The 13,624-nt window shown below is 49.0% G+C and overlaps 1 protein-coding gene across 2 annotated transcripts in view; it reads right to left on the bottom strand.

Moving 5' to 3' along the window:
* Window positions 1-11,732, bottom strand: part of UBE2O (ubiquitin conjugating enzyme E2 O) — a 56,878-nt gene extending 45,146 nt beyond the window's left edge. The window contains exon 1 of one of the 2 annotated variants that reach the window (XM_067715678.1): window positions 11,212-11,732. In XM_067715678.1, the coding sequence (XP_067571779.1) occupies window positions 11,212-11,628 (417 nt within the window). In that variant the 5' untranslated portion in view covers window positions 11,629-11,732. The remainder of the gene's footprint in view (window positions 1-11,211) is intronic. The other variant, XM_067715677.1, reaches the window with a different exon arrangement.
* Between the last annotated feature and the right edge of the window lie 1,892 nt (window positions 11,733-13,624).

Below are 13,624 nucleotides of genomic sequence, written 5' to 3'. Positions count from 1 at the left end.
CTGTTCTCTCCTGTCAGACTCAGTTTCTCGAGCAGTGCTATCCAATACAGTAGCCGTTAGAGAAAGGAGAATGTCAAATATTTCAACAGTAATTTTTATACTGATTACACGTTGGCATGATATTTTTGATACATTGGATTAAAATACATTACAATTAATTTCACCTGTTTTCTATTTTCTTTTCAAATGTGGTTCCTTATTAAGGTTAAAATTACGAGACCTGGCTTACATCGTATGTCCATTGCTCAGGACCCTTCCAGAGCACAGGCTGGCCAACTGTGGCTTACAGGCCAAATCCAGCCTGCTGTCTCTTTTTTTGTGTGTGTGTGGTATGCGGGCCTCTCACTGTTGTGGCCTCTCCCGTTGTGGACGGAGCACAGGCTCCGGACGCATAGGCTCAGCGGCCATGGCTCACGGGCCCAGCCGCTCCACGGCATGTGGGATCTTCCCAGACCGGGGCACAAACCCATGTCCCCTGCATCGGCAGGCGGACTCTCAACCACTGCGCCACCAGGGAAGCCCCACTGCCTCTTTTTTAAAGTAAAATCTTATTGGAACACAGCCCATGCCCAGTTGTTTGCTTACTGTCTCTGAATGTTTTCACACTGCCTCAGCAAAGGTGAGTAGATGTGAAGGAGACAGTATAGCCTGCTAAGCCGAAAATATTTCTACCTGGCCCTTTATGGAAGTCTGCTGGCCCCTGATCTAGAGGGCAGGGTCTGGGGGGGTCTCCACCTTCCACAGCACCCAGCAGTTGCAGGGGCAGCTGTGTACCCAGTGCAAAGAGCCCAAGGGATTTCCCTGGCGGTCCAGTGGCTAAGAATCCACTTCCAATGCAGGGGACTCGGTTCAAGGGGAACTAAGATCCCACATGCCTTGGGGCAACTAAGCCCACGCACAGCGACGAAAGAGCCACGAAAGATCCCGCGTGCGGCGAGCAAGACCCGACACAGCCAAAAATAAATACAATAATTAATTAATTAAAAAAGAAAGAAAGAAAGAGAAAAGCGCCCGAGCTTTGGCAGCACAAACATCCCAGGCCAGCCCCTCACTAGTTGTGTGCCTTGAGTGAGTTACAGGCATCCTCTCGGTTTTGTTGTTGTTTTGTTTTGGTTTTTTTTTGTGATATGCGGGCCTCTCACTGTTGTGGCCTTTCCTGTTGCGAAGCACAGGCTCCGGACGCGCAGGCTCAGCGGCCATGGCTCACGGGCCCAGCCGCTCCGCGGCATGTGGGATCTTCCCGGACCGGGGCATGAACCCTTGTCCCCTGCATCGGCAGGCGGACTCTCAACCACTGCGCCACCAGGGAAGCCCATCCTCTCGGTTTTAATCTCTTCCTCTCTAAAACGGGGACACTGGCCACTTTAGGGAAAGAGAAAGATGACACACGCAAAGCAAGCATTACACTTCCTGGCACACGGCAGGCACCCCGCCGGTACTGGCTGGCTGAAGGACAGCAATTTCCATCATTTTTCTCTTGGACTGGTTGCATTATACTCATGACAACTGTCATATATTTTCACCCTAAAAAGAAATTAAGTCCAATGAAACGTCTCAGCGACAGCTGTGTACTAATATTGGTCAGTAGGCAAAAGGGTAGTGGGGAAGAAAACAGGTCTTTCTACCACTATGACCTGAAAGCACTGCCTGGTTTTTAAAGGCAACTTAATTTCCCTTCCCTCCTGTGGCCCCATCTTTTGACAATTTCTGGCATTAACACTGCTACTAGAAGACTAAGCAGAAGGGTGACAAAAACCTCAAACCAGCTGTATATGCTTAAAACTTGGGATAGGGGGTAGATTAAAAACTGAAACTATTGACATCAACAGGGCTTTTAAGGACCTACGTATCAGTCCAATTCAAAGGGTAGTTAGTCCCATCAAGCAGAACCTGCATCACAGGGAGCATATTAGACGTGCAGGTCCTCAGGCCCACCCACCCCAGTCTGTTTCAGAAGAATCTGCATTAACAAGAGCCAGGTGATTCCATGCAATCAGCCTTTACAAGTGCCGATCAGATATCATTTACCCACGCTTTCCCCACTCCCCCACCACTGATCAACAGGGATGGTTAGATCCTTTTTTTTTTTTTTTTTTTTTTTTTTTGCGGTTCGCGGGCATCTCACCGCTGTGGCCTCTCCCGTTGCGGAGCACAGGCTCTGGACGCGCAGGCTCAGCGGCCATGGCTCACGGGCCCAGCCGCTCCGCGGCATGTGGGATCTTCCCGGACCAGGGCACGAACCCGCGTCCCCTGCATCGGCAGGCGGACTCTCACCCACCGCGCCACCAGGGAAGCCCCCAAATCCTTTTTTTTTTTTTTTTTTTGCGGTACGCGGGCCTCTCACTGCTGCAGCCCCTCCCGTCGCGGAGCACAGGCTCCGGACGCGCAGGCTCAGCAGCCAGGTTCACGGACCCAGCCGCTCTGAGGCATGTGGGATCCTCCCGGACCGGGGCACGAACCTGCGTCCCCTACATCAGCAGGCGGACTCTCAACCACTGCGCCACCAGGGTAGCCCCCAGATCCATTTTTAATTGAAGGAGTTACTCACTCCTACACGTGAGTCACTCAGAATATAAGCTTTCACAGAAAGCTCTCTTTCTCAAGAAGCGTCCAACCCAGGGAGAGAACCCAAGTGTGTCGTCTAAGTGCCACAGGGCTTGAGACGCAGGGAACAGCGCAACTGATTTGGGGAAACAGATTAGCTGGAGTCACCTGAAGAGGCTGGAGGCCATGTGAAACATAGGTGAGGAGCCTTGAAGACAAGCTAAGGCATGACAAGCGGCTGGGGGTCAGCCTCGGGTCCTGGGTCTGGAGGCAGGGAGACCAGGAGAGGAGTCTGGACACGAGGCAACCAGAGAGCGAACCAGTCCAGGAGAAAGGACATGCAGAGGATGCAAGAGGCGTTTCAAACAAAGATTTAATGACAAATTAGAATGGGGGCCTGACACCAAAGCTACAGACAACAAAAGAAAAAACAGACAAATTTGGGCTTCATGGAAATTTTAAAACTGTATGCGTCAAGACATTACCAACAGAGTAAAAAGGCAACCCAGAGAATGGGGGAAAATGTTTGCAAATCACATATCTGATAAAGGATTAATATCCAGAATACAGAGAGAACTCCTAAAACTCAACAACAACGAAAAAACAAACAACCCAATTCAAACATGGGCAAATGACTTGGAATAAAAGGTTCTTCAAAGAAGATATACAAGTGACCAATAAGCACATGAAAAGATGCCCAACATCGCTTATCATCTAGGAAACGCAAATCAAAACTACAATGAGATATTACCTCACACCCAGCAGGATGGCTATGATCAAAAAATAAATAAATAAAAATAACAAACTAGGATATGGAGAAATTGGGACCCTTGTGCCCTGTTGGTGGGAATGTAAAATGGTATCACTGCTATGGAAAAACAGTGTGGCAGTTGCTCAAAAAAGTAAAAATGGAATTACTATATGATCCAGCAATTCCACTTCTGAGTATATCCCAAAAGAACTGAAAACAAGATCACAAAGAAATATTTGTACACCCATTTTCATAGCAGCATTATTCATAATAGGGAAAAAAAATTAGAATGGGAGCCCAGAAAGGTAAATTTAAAATGATCCCAAATGTTCTGATTTTTAGAAGATGTACACTTGAGTATTTAGAGGTGACTGTCACCATGTCTGCTACTAACTTACCAATGGCTCAGGAGGAAACATTCGCATACTCTCACACACACAGATAAAGCAAACTTGGCAGAAGGTTAACTGCTGACTCAAGATGGTTGTTGGTAATTAGTAATCACTGGACTAGTCGTCCAACTTTTCTGTATGTTTGAAATTTTTTCATAATAAAAAGTTGGGAAAAGGAATTTTTAAAATTCCATAGATTTGGGGTGGGGAGGGCAGTTACACGTGAGAAGTCTGAGGCTCTAGATGACAGGACAGGGCTAGCAAGGAAGCAGGTGGGAACGCGCTGTGGACGTGGAAGTCGTGTAAATGCAGATACCAGCTGCACTGCAGGAGCAGATGACAGCACTGAAGAAAAGACAGGAGGAGAGGAGAACCTCTGAGAGAGGTTAAGAGGAAAAAGGTAAAAGAGAGAAAAATTCACTACAGCCAGTATAGTGGAACCCAGTGGAAGAAAGGTTCCAGTAGGAGGGTGACGGACCATATTAACAAGGCTGGCAGGTCAAAAGGACAGGAACTGAGAAAAAATCAGTGAGTACAGTGACCAGGAATTCACTGGTCCTTCAGAAGAGCTGTTCACACCCAGTGGTGTGAGGCCAGAAGAAGAAAAGCTTGGGGTGTGCCAGTCACAAGGAAACGGAGGCACATCCCCTTCTCATCACGGGGTGCTGGGGTGCCCCCCAAAGCACACCAGGGTGGGCGAGATGCTCTTCCTTCCTCACCCTGAAGGTGATATCATCAGCCTTCAGGGCCCTCGAACTCCCTTAAGTAATTACACAGAGCAGACAAATAGGATGCTTTCAACACGGAGTATGTCACGTCCTGATGCTGCCAGGAGCCACGCAAGAGACAGAGAGTGTGTGTGTCTGTATTCCTGCCCGCCTGTACTTACTTACAGGGGGCCGGCAAGGACAGTCCTGTGGATATGCCTGTCAAGACGGCATCACTAGCCCTCATCACAGCAGCATCTCCCACAAAGAGGATCAAAATTAAAACAAGGAGGAAGAACCTCATCAGAGCTGCGGAGTGTGAAAGACCAGCTCTCGCTTGCAGGATGCAAATGAAGAACGCTCTTAATACTGCAGGAACTCTCTCCAGCAGCTGGGGAGGGTTCATTTTATTGCTGAATAGGATTGACTGCTTTTTCCTTTTTTTTTTTTTTTAAAGCACTACTCAGTTAAATTTTTTTAACTGCTCAGATTGTCACAGTTAGAATGAATTTTTACCAGATATAGTTATGCTATCAATTTAAACCAGAAGTGACCTGGTAAGTGTCTCATTCCTTTGACCTCGCTGCAGAAAATAAAAGGTTTCCGTCTCTCAAAATATGCAAACCAAAAACCCCTCAGCCAGTCAACTGGATTTAACCCAAAAAGGACATGCATTCCAGCACTTACTGCCTAGCTGAATACTCCTGAACAGTGTATCATTTGCCTCAATGTTTAAATCATAAAAACTTTTTCACAATCCTGCTTAAGAACACAGTATACCTGCGGACAAAACTGACCAAAAGATCCATTCAACACAGTCCGCCTGCACTGAAGGACACGAAATCCTCAACCGCAGAGTGCAGCTGAAGAGCAAAACAAGGGCAAAGAAGCTTGGAGTAGATAAACGCAGAGGGCTCCCATTAACATGATTCAGTCCTATTCTGAACTACAAAAAAATCCAGTAAGCGTTTTGCTCTTCTCTGTCTGTAACCACACGTCAGGTGGCTCCTAATAAAGCCCCCCGAGGCCGGGGGAAATGTCAGCAAGAGAAGAAATTCTGGACGTGTGTCCCTGCTCAGTAAGAGCTGCCACTGTGGACGCAGCTGCGTGAAAACCTCGACTTTCTCAGGGCTTAGCATCGAGCCGCCAGGCCAGTGAAGCCTCAGGGAGGAGCTACAGTTAAAAACACCAAACTGCTAGTAAGTACAAGTGACAGCACCTTGTAAACTGAAAAGCACTTTGTTAACGGTCCTGATGGCCATTTCCCCCTTTTGAGCACCCTCCCACCCCGATCCAGAAGCTGCCTAACTCCGAAAGTTCTTTCAATCGGAATAGAAGCACAGATTACGTCTTCCAAGGGTTAAGGCTTTTTAAGAGAGAACCCACTCATCACTGAAATCGCCCTAAATTCAACTCTGAGGGGACCACAGGGTCAGCTAACACTGATCACGGGTCCAGCATTGTTGTGACGGCAATTCACGTCACACACTATACCTGCACCCCTCTTGTAAAGTACTGGCCCCATAGATGTTCCACTGGATTCCATGAGGCCCCTGGGGAAAAGAGTAAAAAAGAGAAAAAGTTCCTTTCAATGGAACAGGAAAATGACAAAGAAAAAAGTAGGAATACCAGTGATGTGGGGATGGGGAAAGCACTAAAAGACCTTCAATGTCCTAAAGCCAAAACAGGTGGGGAGCAGAGTCTGCCGGGAAACTGACAGGAGAAGGGACTGGAACTGAGCGGAACTCAGCCTCTCTCCGAGGAGTCCTTCCGAACCTGAACCTGACTCGTGACTCAGCATTCCCAGCCGGAGGGTGACAACAGCAGCAGGAGAGGGGGCACGAGGTCAGGCTGGATTTCCTAACACCAACCTTTTCTAAGACAACACAGAAAGACCAGTTACTCAGACCTGCTCTGCTATGGGAGATGCAGGTGGGGAATCAGACTTACAAAGGTTCCTTACACTCAACATCTAGGGGTGTTCACAAGTTCTCCGGAAATAAAATGTGTTTTCTGACCATTATTTTGATAACGACCGAGGGGCCAGGGAATGACAACTGTAGAAGAGAAGCGCCCTGCAGTGCCAACATGGTGTTTCCCCCACACGCCTGCTCCCAGCCATGATCCCCTCCCTTGCGGCCGCTGGTCCACCTCCCACCCATCCCAATGCCCTGCCCTTTCTCCTCACCTGCGCTTCCCGCCTACTCCACTATGACTTCTAAGTGTGCAAAGACTGGATGATTAATGCCAATCACAGGGTTTGTGACTCATGTTTGATTAGGGAACTCGATATATTAACGACCTGTGAATCCTCAGATGACAGCAAACTATATTTACTTCCATTTGTATTTGGGTTCCTCCACTTATTAGCAGTGTGACATTGGACAAGTTACTCAACTTCTCTGTTCCTCAGTTTCCTCCTCTGAAATACAGGGATGATGACAGTACCTAATTCACAGGGGTACTGCAAGCATTAAGTGAGCAACACACATAAAGCACTTACGGAGTGCCCAGCACGTAGTACCACAATAATGAGAAGAACAAACATTATGTAATCTTTAAGTACAAAAGCAATACTCTGTCATCCCTATAATTCATAATCCCGTTACCTGTCTTTTGGGAATTTCAAAAGATGCCTCCTGGATTCTGGAAGATATACATAACATACATACATATTCATTCCCTCCCCCTCCTGGAGGCTGGTGGACTTCAGCAGACGTTACTTTAAACGTGCACTACTGAATTTCTTATAAAGTAACAGAGGAGTGAAGATCACGAGTATTTATAGAAGAGGCTTAATAAAGAAATCAAATCTATAATCCACCAGGTCGCAAGCAACAACATCGTCAAACAGGAATTCCTACGCCCCTGAAACAAACCCCTGTGGTGCGCCTTTTGCTTCTCTTTCGAGTGGCGTCACCCTATGACACATGGACGTGATCTCCTGCAGGGACGGGGCTGGCTCTGTCTGATGGACATCAGGATGGTGTCTGCTAAGAGCCAAGTGGCTGCTACGGGCACCACCTGGCGACACTTCTGGTTATTCCACCTGTGCAGGCTCATTTCAGGGGCTAGAAAGACAGACCTCGTATTTTATTGCAGAGACACAAAATGAGGCAGTGACAAGGCCAAGGTCATTCAGAGTAGGTGACAGACAGGAAGAGCACCCAAGGGTTTTGACTTCCAATCACGGGACACAAACACACGCCCTTCATCTGGTGAAAGTGCCCTTGAGTCAGGTGGCGAGCCAGACAGAGGCACCACGAAGGCACTGAGGCCTAGGAGTTAGAAACCAGAAGCCAAGGGGCGAAGACTAAAATCACAGAACAACGGTGAGATGCCACAAGCGCTGTGATCCTACCTGAATAAAATGCAATTAGATGCACTTAGTCCTGCATCTTGCTTAACCTTACATCACTAAGAACAACTGCTTTTAATGAGCCCAGCACCTGGACAAGAGAAGGAAGCAAACTTCGCAGGCTGTGATGCGACACTTAAATAGCTTTCCCCATGGAAATGATGGCCTGAGTAGGAGACAAAAATAGACTGAAAAGCCAATTCCTGACATCAGGGATGCTACACACACACACACCCCCCACACAAAACATCTCACAAAAGCAGGATGATCACGAACAGACAGCTTTAATTTAGACATGAAATTTCAAGCCAGGTAAGACCCTGAAAGTTGTGGCAACTGAGAGCAAAAGACAACGCACGAGAGATGGGAAAGCAAAGGAAAGCTAAAGCAGCGTAAACAGGAAGCCCTGAACCTGGACAGACAGCAATTAGCTCTCTTCCTCATAGGGGCCACTCTGTCCAACCATCTCACGTGGAGACCAGAAAGACCCACCACGTCTAGCCAATGCTCGAGAAGGGGAAGAGGCTATCGGCATTCGGCTTTATTCCAAACATTTACTCAAAGGATGACCGCTGATGGGGATGGGGCAAATCTCCGCATAGGAGACCCACGGCCAAATGGGAAAAGTTTCAAGTAGATAAATCAGCTCCCACGCTGAAGGGGTCAGGAGCTCCGGGAAAGGAAGGAGCACGAACCGCGCGCTTCTTTTACGTCCTGAAGAAGCGTAACTTTGGCTGCTTGAAGCCTCAGGCGCTGGACCATAAATTCCAGTTTCTAGGAAGAACTCCTTATTCTATTTCTGTTGATAATTTTCATGGTAGTGGCCAGGAGGGGATAGGACTTGTTGGCCAGCCTCTTCATCTCTCTCTCTGAATTTTCTGAATTTGTTCATTAAAAACTTAAAAGAAATTAAGAGACTAAGATTACTCATTGTCTACCGTACTAACACAAAAACTACAAAAACACTCCACAGCCTACTAAACAACCCACACTAACAGGACACTACTTACAAAATGCCAATAGGTGGCAGCTTTAAAAAGAAAGAAGTTTCCCAAGATTGTCACTAGTTTATTCTATCAGTAACTGGGTTCTCAAATCTCATAACCAGATTAGTGCGGGACTAGGAATCAGAACCTAAATGCTCAGTCTTGGTCTAATGGTCTTTCCTTTACGGCACACCGTCACCTCAATGGATTTATAAGGAGTGGGAGGTGAGAAGGAAAATCTTCCTAAACCACAATGCTGCAAGGTCCCAGGACCCACCCCGTCACCCTAGTGGGTGGTCAGGAGCAAAGCAAGAGAGACATTCAGCTGACCAGGGTCGTCTGTGCCTACGGTTCTGGGTAACAGAGAGGTGCCTATCAGGTATAAACTCGCCTCTCCCTCCCCAGTAAGCCTACTCTCAAATCCTAAAAGCAGCAGTGGGTCCTGCCATCCATGAATAGACACTACATGTCACCACTTCCTAGAATTCTTATATCCCTTAGCTTCTGCCAAGCTCAGAAGCTGCAGAAACTACAATGGCAAAGAAAACATCACCAGTGGAGCCACGATGGATTCCAACAAATTCAAAGCAAGTCAAGACGGCAGCTTCAAAATATATCCAAGCTGGTGCCTTGAAGCTACTTTCTACTAGATTCCAAAATAGGTATTTTAAGTCAAACTTCGTATAATTACACATGGTGGGGGGAGGCAGACTGAACATAACTGTAAACAAAGTTAACCACCAGTGTCAAGATGAACAGGAACAACAACTGATAAACATGGCAGCTCCCGGCAGTGAGCTAGGCCTGCCTCCCTGAGTCCCAGGGCAGGAGGCCATGACAGAGTAAAACGAGTTCCGTTCCAAAGTCACAAACCTTTAGAGAAGATGGTTAGGGAAAAACATTTTTTAAGAACCCACGGGAAAACGCTAGCAACCATTTGCTAGTGTGACAATGCACAAACACAGCGTAAAGAGCAAAAATCTTCCCTTCCCAACACGGCAACACTGGTGGTAATTTTTAAGAAGCATTCTGCTGCAAAAAGTAATCTTTTCCACATACTTTTGCATGAACTTATCGTCTTCTCTCCGAGTCAGAGAAGCTACCACCTGATTTGTATTTCTCTGAGGGGAAGCCAGGGGTCCTGTGTGCAGATTTCTATGTCTGTGGATGCCCGTGCGCTGGCCAGGAAAAAGACCTTGCTGGTATCAGCAGTCACTTCTGCCACTAGGAAATGGATCATAGGCTCTTCCTGGGAGTGGGGCCTTTTTCCCCGCCTGAGCTGTCATCACAGACCCCTTGTGCAGGTCACCTTTGTCTCCCAGGGTGTGAGAAACCCAGATCAACTTCTAAAGTGCCCTCCCCTGAAATCACACCACTCAACATCCCAGGCAGCTAAACCAGCCCAGGCCTGATTCCTGCTTCCCAACACAGCAATACTGGTGGTAATTTTTAAGAAGCATTCGAAATGTTTTCTTGAAGGAGAGAAGGAGGAGGAGATGAAGAAGGGGTGAAAAATACAGGGGGCGTGTGTGTCTGTCTGAATCACTGATAGGAATTCACACTCAAGAAAACAAGTCATGAAAGCCACCAAACCAACCCTGGTTCACAGTTTCAGGTTTATGACAATGAATGCTTTTTGCAGTTTTGTAAAACTGCAGTATTCACCAACATCATAAGAGAGTCTGACGTTTCCTTAATGGCCTCAGGTAAAAAAAACCCTTCAGGTTTCCAAATGGGTGGCTCTCCTCCATCCATAGTTCTATAGTTTTTTTTTTTCAATTAGTCCAACTGTACTTAAGAGTCATCAATCCCAGTCAGCAGCTGTCACATCCCTCCCTGCTCCCCCAGTACTATTAATATCACAGCTCTGATTGTTAATGATTTACTCAAAGTTCCCTGCAGCAATTAAAACGAGACAACAAGGTAAAACACAAAGGAGTTGGTTTTCTTCACCCATAATAACGCATTCTGTAATCTAGTGAACTTCTTGGGGTTTTATGTCGGCCGCGATTTTCACCTCTATCTTTGTTTTGGAATGCCACAACCCCTCCCTGCACGGACCGGACCGGCACGGCCTTCCTTTCTGGATGCACAATGCACCATGTAGCTCCTTGGGGGTCAGCAAAACGCCGCACCGGTGTAAAGCCGAGCGTGCCCGAGAGCCCCAGGAGTTCCCCCCACTAGAGTGGGTCCACATACACAATCTTGAGGCCGACACCGCAGCCTAGTACGGCTTGGAAGTCCTCCGTGTGCGGAATCCCGGGGCCCGGTGGCCCAGGGCTGGTGCAATGACTTTGCACCGGAGCGTCCCCTCCGCTGAGGCTTGTCCTCCCACCTCGGCCCACTGCAGTTGCACCATTCCGGGCAGCGACCCGCACGTCTCCACTCCTACCCTAGGGCTCTAGCTGCCAACTCGGTCCTCCGTCGGCCCCCGGCCCCGGCCCCCGCCCGCCGGCCCGCCGCCCAGCCGCACCTTGGTCTCCTTCACGTGCTGCTTGACGCCCTCCGGGTACCACTGGACGCGCACGTAGCCGCGGCGCAGCGGGCTGGCCCGGCCCTCCTCGTGGCCCGCGCCCCCCGCCTCGGAGCAGCCCGAGCTCCCGCGGCCCTCCTCCTCGCCCTCCGAGTCCGAGTCCTCGCCGTGGATGAGGCGCACCAGCCCGAAGTGCACCGAGCCGCGGTAACGGCCCGACACCAGGTCGTGAGAGAAGAGCAGCCGCTGCGAGCCGGCTTCGGGACCGGAGTCCGAGGACGGCCCGGAGGCCGAGTCCGGGGCGGGCGCCGGCGCCGGGGCGGGGGCTGCGTCCGGGGCCGAGGTCTCGTCCGGGGCCGTGTCTGGGACCTGGGCGGGAGCCGAGACTGCGGGCGCGGGTGCTGCTGGATCCGCCATAACTGCTCTGCGCGAGTCTCGGGCGGCGGCGGCGGCGGCGGCGGCGGCGGCAGCGGCAGCAGCAGCAGCGGCAGCAGAAACGGCTGCAGCGGCGGCGACGAAAGAGGCGCGGGCAGGCGGGGCCAGCCGGCGCCGGGGGCGGAACCACGGCGCGCTGACGTGACCTTACGTGCCGTCGTCGTCAGGAAACCGAGATGCGGTTGCTAGGGGCTACCGCCTTGTCGCTAGGGGACGCTGGAGATTCTGCCTGGGGCGGGGGACGTGGTGGGAACGGATGAACTCCACGAGGGCGAGCGGGGCCAGACGGGATAAAAGTAGAGGGAGCGGGCAGGGGTGGGGACCCAGGAGGAGGAAGTAGAGTGGTCACCGAGGAAAAGGGGAGTGGCCGAGGTGGGACGGAGGATGGTCCGAAGAGTGTCAACAACACTTAATGAGCTCCCCTGGCGTCTCCAGTCTAGTCATAGGCACTGAGAGGGATACAGAAAGAACAAGGTACAGTTTCTGTCCTCTAGGTGTTTACAATCTAGTTGGGGAGGCAAAACATGTACTATACACATTAAATAGCTTAAAAGCAGCTCCAAGGCAGCTTGTAAGCAAGGCCACATAGAGAGTGTATCTAGAGTGTATTGCTTTAGGGAATTCCGTGCACAGCCTGGAAGGTTATGACCCCTCAGGGATTGGTCAAGGGGTTGGTGAAGGAGTCCCAGAGAAAGATCAGAAAGGTAAGCAAGTTGGGCTTCCCTGGTGGCACAGTAGTTTAGAATCCGCCTGCCAATGCAGGGGACACGGGTTCGAGCCCTGGTCCGGGAAGATCCCACATACCGCAGAGCAACTAAGCCCGTGCACCACAACTGTTGAGCCTGCGCTTTAGAGCCCGAAAGCCACAACTACTGAGCCCGCGCGCCGAAACTACTGAAGCTTGAGTGCCTAGAGCCCGTGCTCCGCAACAAGAGAAGCCACCGCAATGAGAAGCCCGTGCACCACAATGAAGAGTAGCCCCCGCTCGCCGCAACTAGAGAAAGCCCGCGCGCAACAACGGAGACCCCACGCAGCCAAAAATAAATAAAATTAAATAAATAAGAAAGGTAAGCAAGTGTTAGTGGCCCCTGTGGTTTGGCTTTAAATACATCTAAATGAGTTCAAAGCTCGTTGAGGCTTATGCATGGCAAGAGGTAGGATAGTGAGGTAGTTAAGAGTAGAAGCCATAGGGGATTCCCCGGTGGCGCAGTGTGAGAATCTGCCTGACAATGCAGGGTACATGAGTTCAATCCCAGGCCCGGGAAGATCCCACATGCTGTGGAGGTACTGAGCCCGCGCACCTAGAGCCCGTGCTCCGCAACAATAGAAGCCACCACAATGAGAACATAACTGTAAACAAAATTGGTTCCAATTTTCAGCACTGCCACTTACTAGTCTTATAAAATTGGCAAGCTGATAAACTTGTTTTCACCTTAATTTTCTCATCTGTAAAATTGGGGAGGTAATAGCAGTACCCGTCTCATCTGGCATTTGAGAGGATTAAGTGAAATAGACCAGTGCCTGGCATATAGTTCCCTCCATAAAGGAACTTTTTTTATAATATTACATTATTATAATATTTCAAGCCCCCTGCCTAGACTAAAATTCTAGATTGGAAGAACTCTTAGACCTATGATCTGCTCCAGATTGCCATTTTAAAATATAAAAAGTAATTATACTAATGTGTCTCCTAAGTAAGTTCCAAATGATTTAGATGTATTCTCAGCAGACAGATTCATAATGGGTTGTTGAAAGGAAATTAGGAATAATCAAGCTATAGCCCTCACCTTTCTCAGTTAAAATCTTTTTTCTTTTCCCACAATTTTCTGCAAGACCATCAATGGAAGATTAGTAAGATGATTCAATATTACAGTATTTAGTTTCTTCCAGAAAGTCATTGGGTACTTTATAGACTGCCGAGGATACAGACTACACTCATGGAAAAGTTATAAGAACACTCATGAAAGAAAAAACATTT

The sequence above is a fragment of the Pseudorca crassidens genome, chromosome 19, assembly GCF_039906515.1.
Source record: "Pseudorca crassidens isolate mPseCra1 chromosome 19, mPseCra1.hap1, whole genome shotgun sequence".
Lineage (NCBI taxonomy): Eukaryota > Metazoa > Chordata > Mammalia > Artiodactyla > Delphinidae > Pseudorca > Pseudorca crassidens.
The sequence above is the reverse complement of the archived record's forward strand: the minus strand, read 5'-3'. Positions and strand labels throughout refer to the sequence as shown.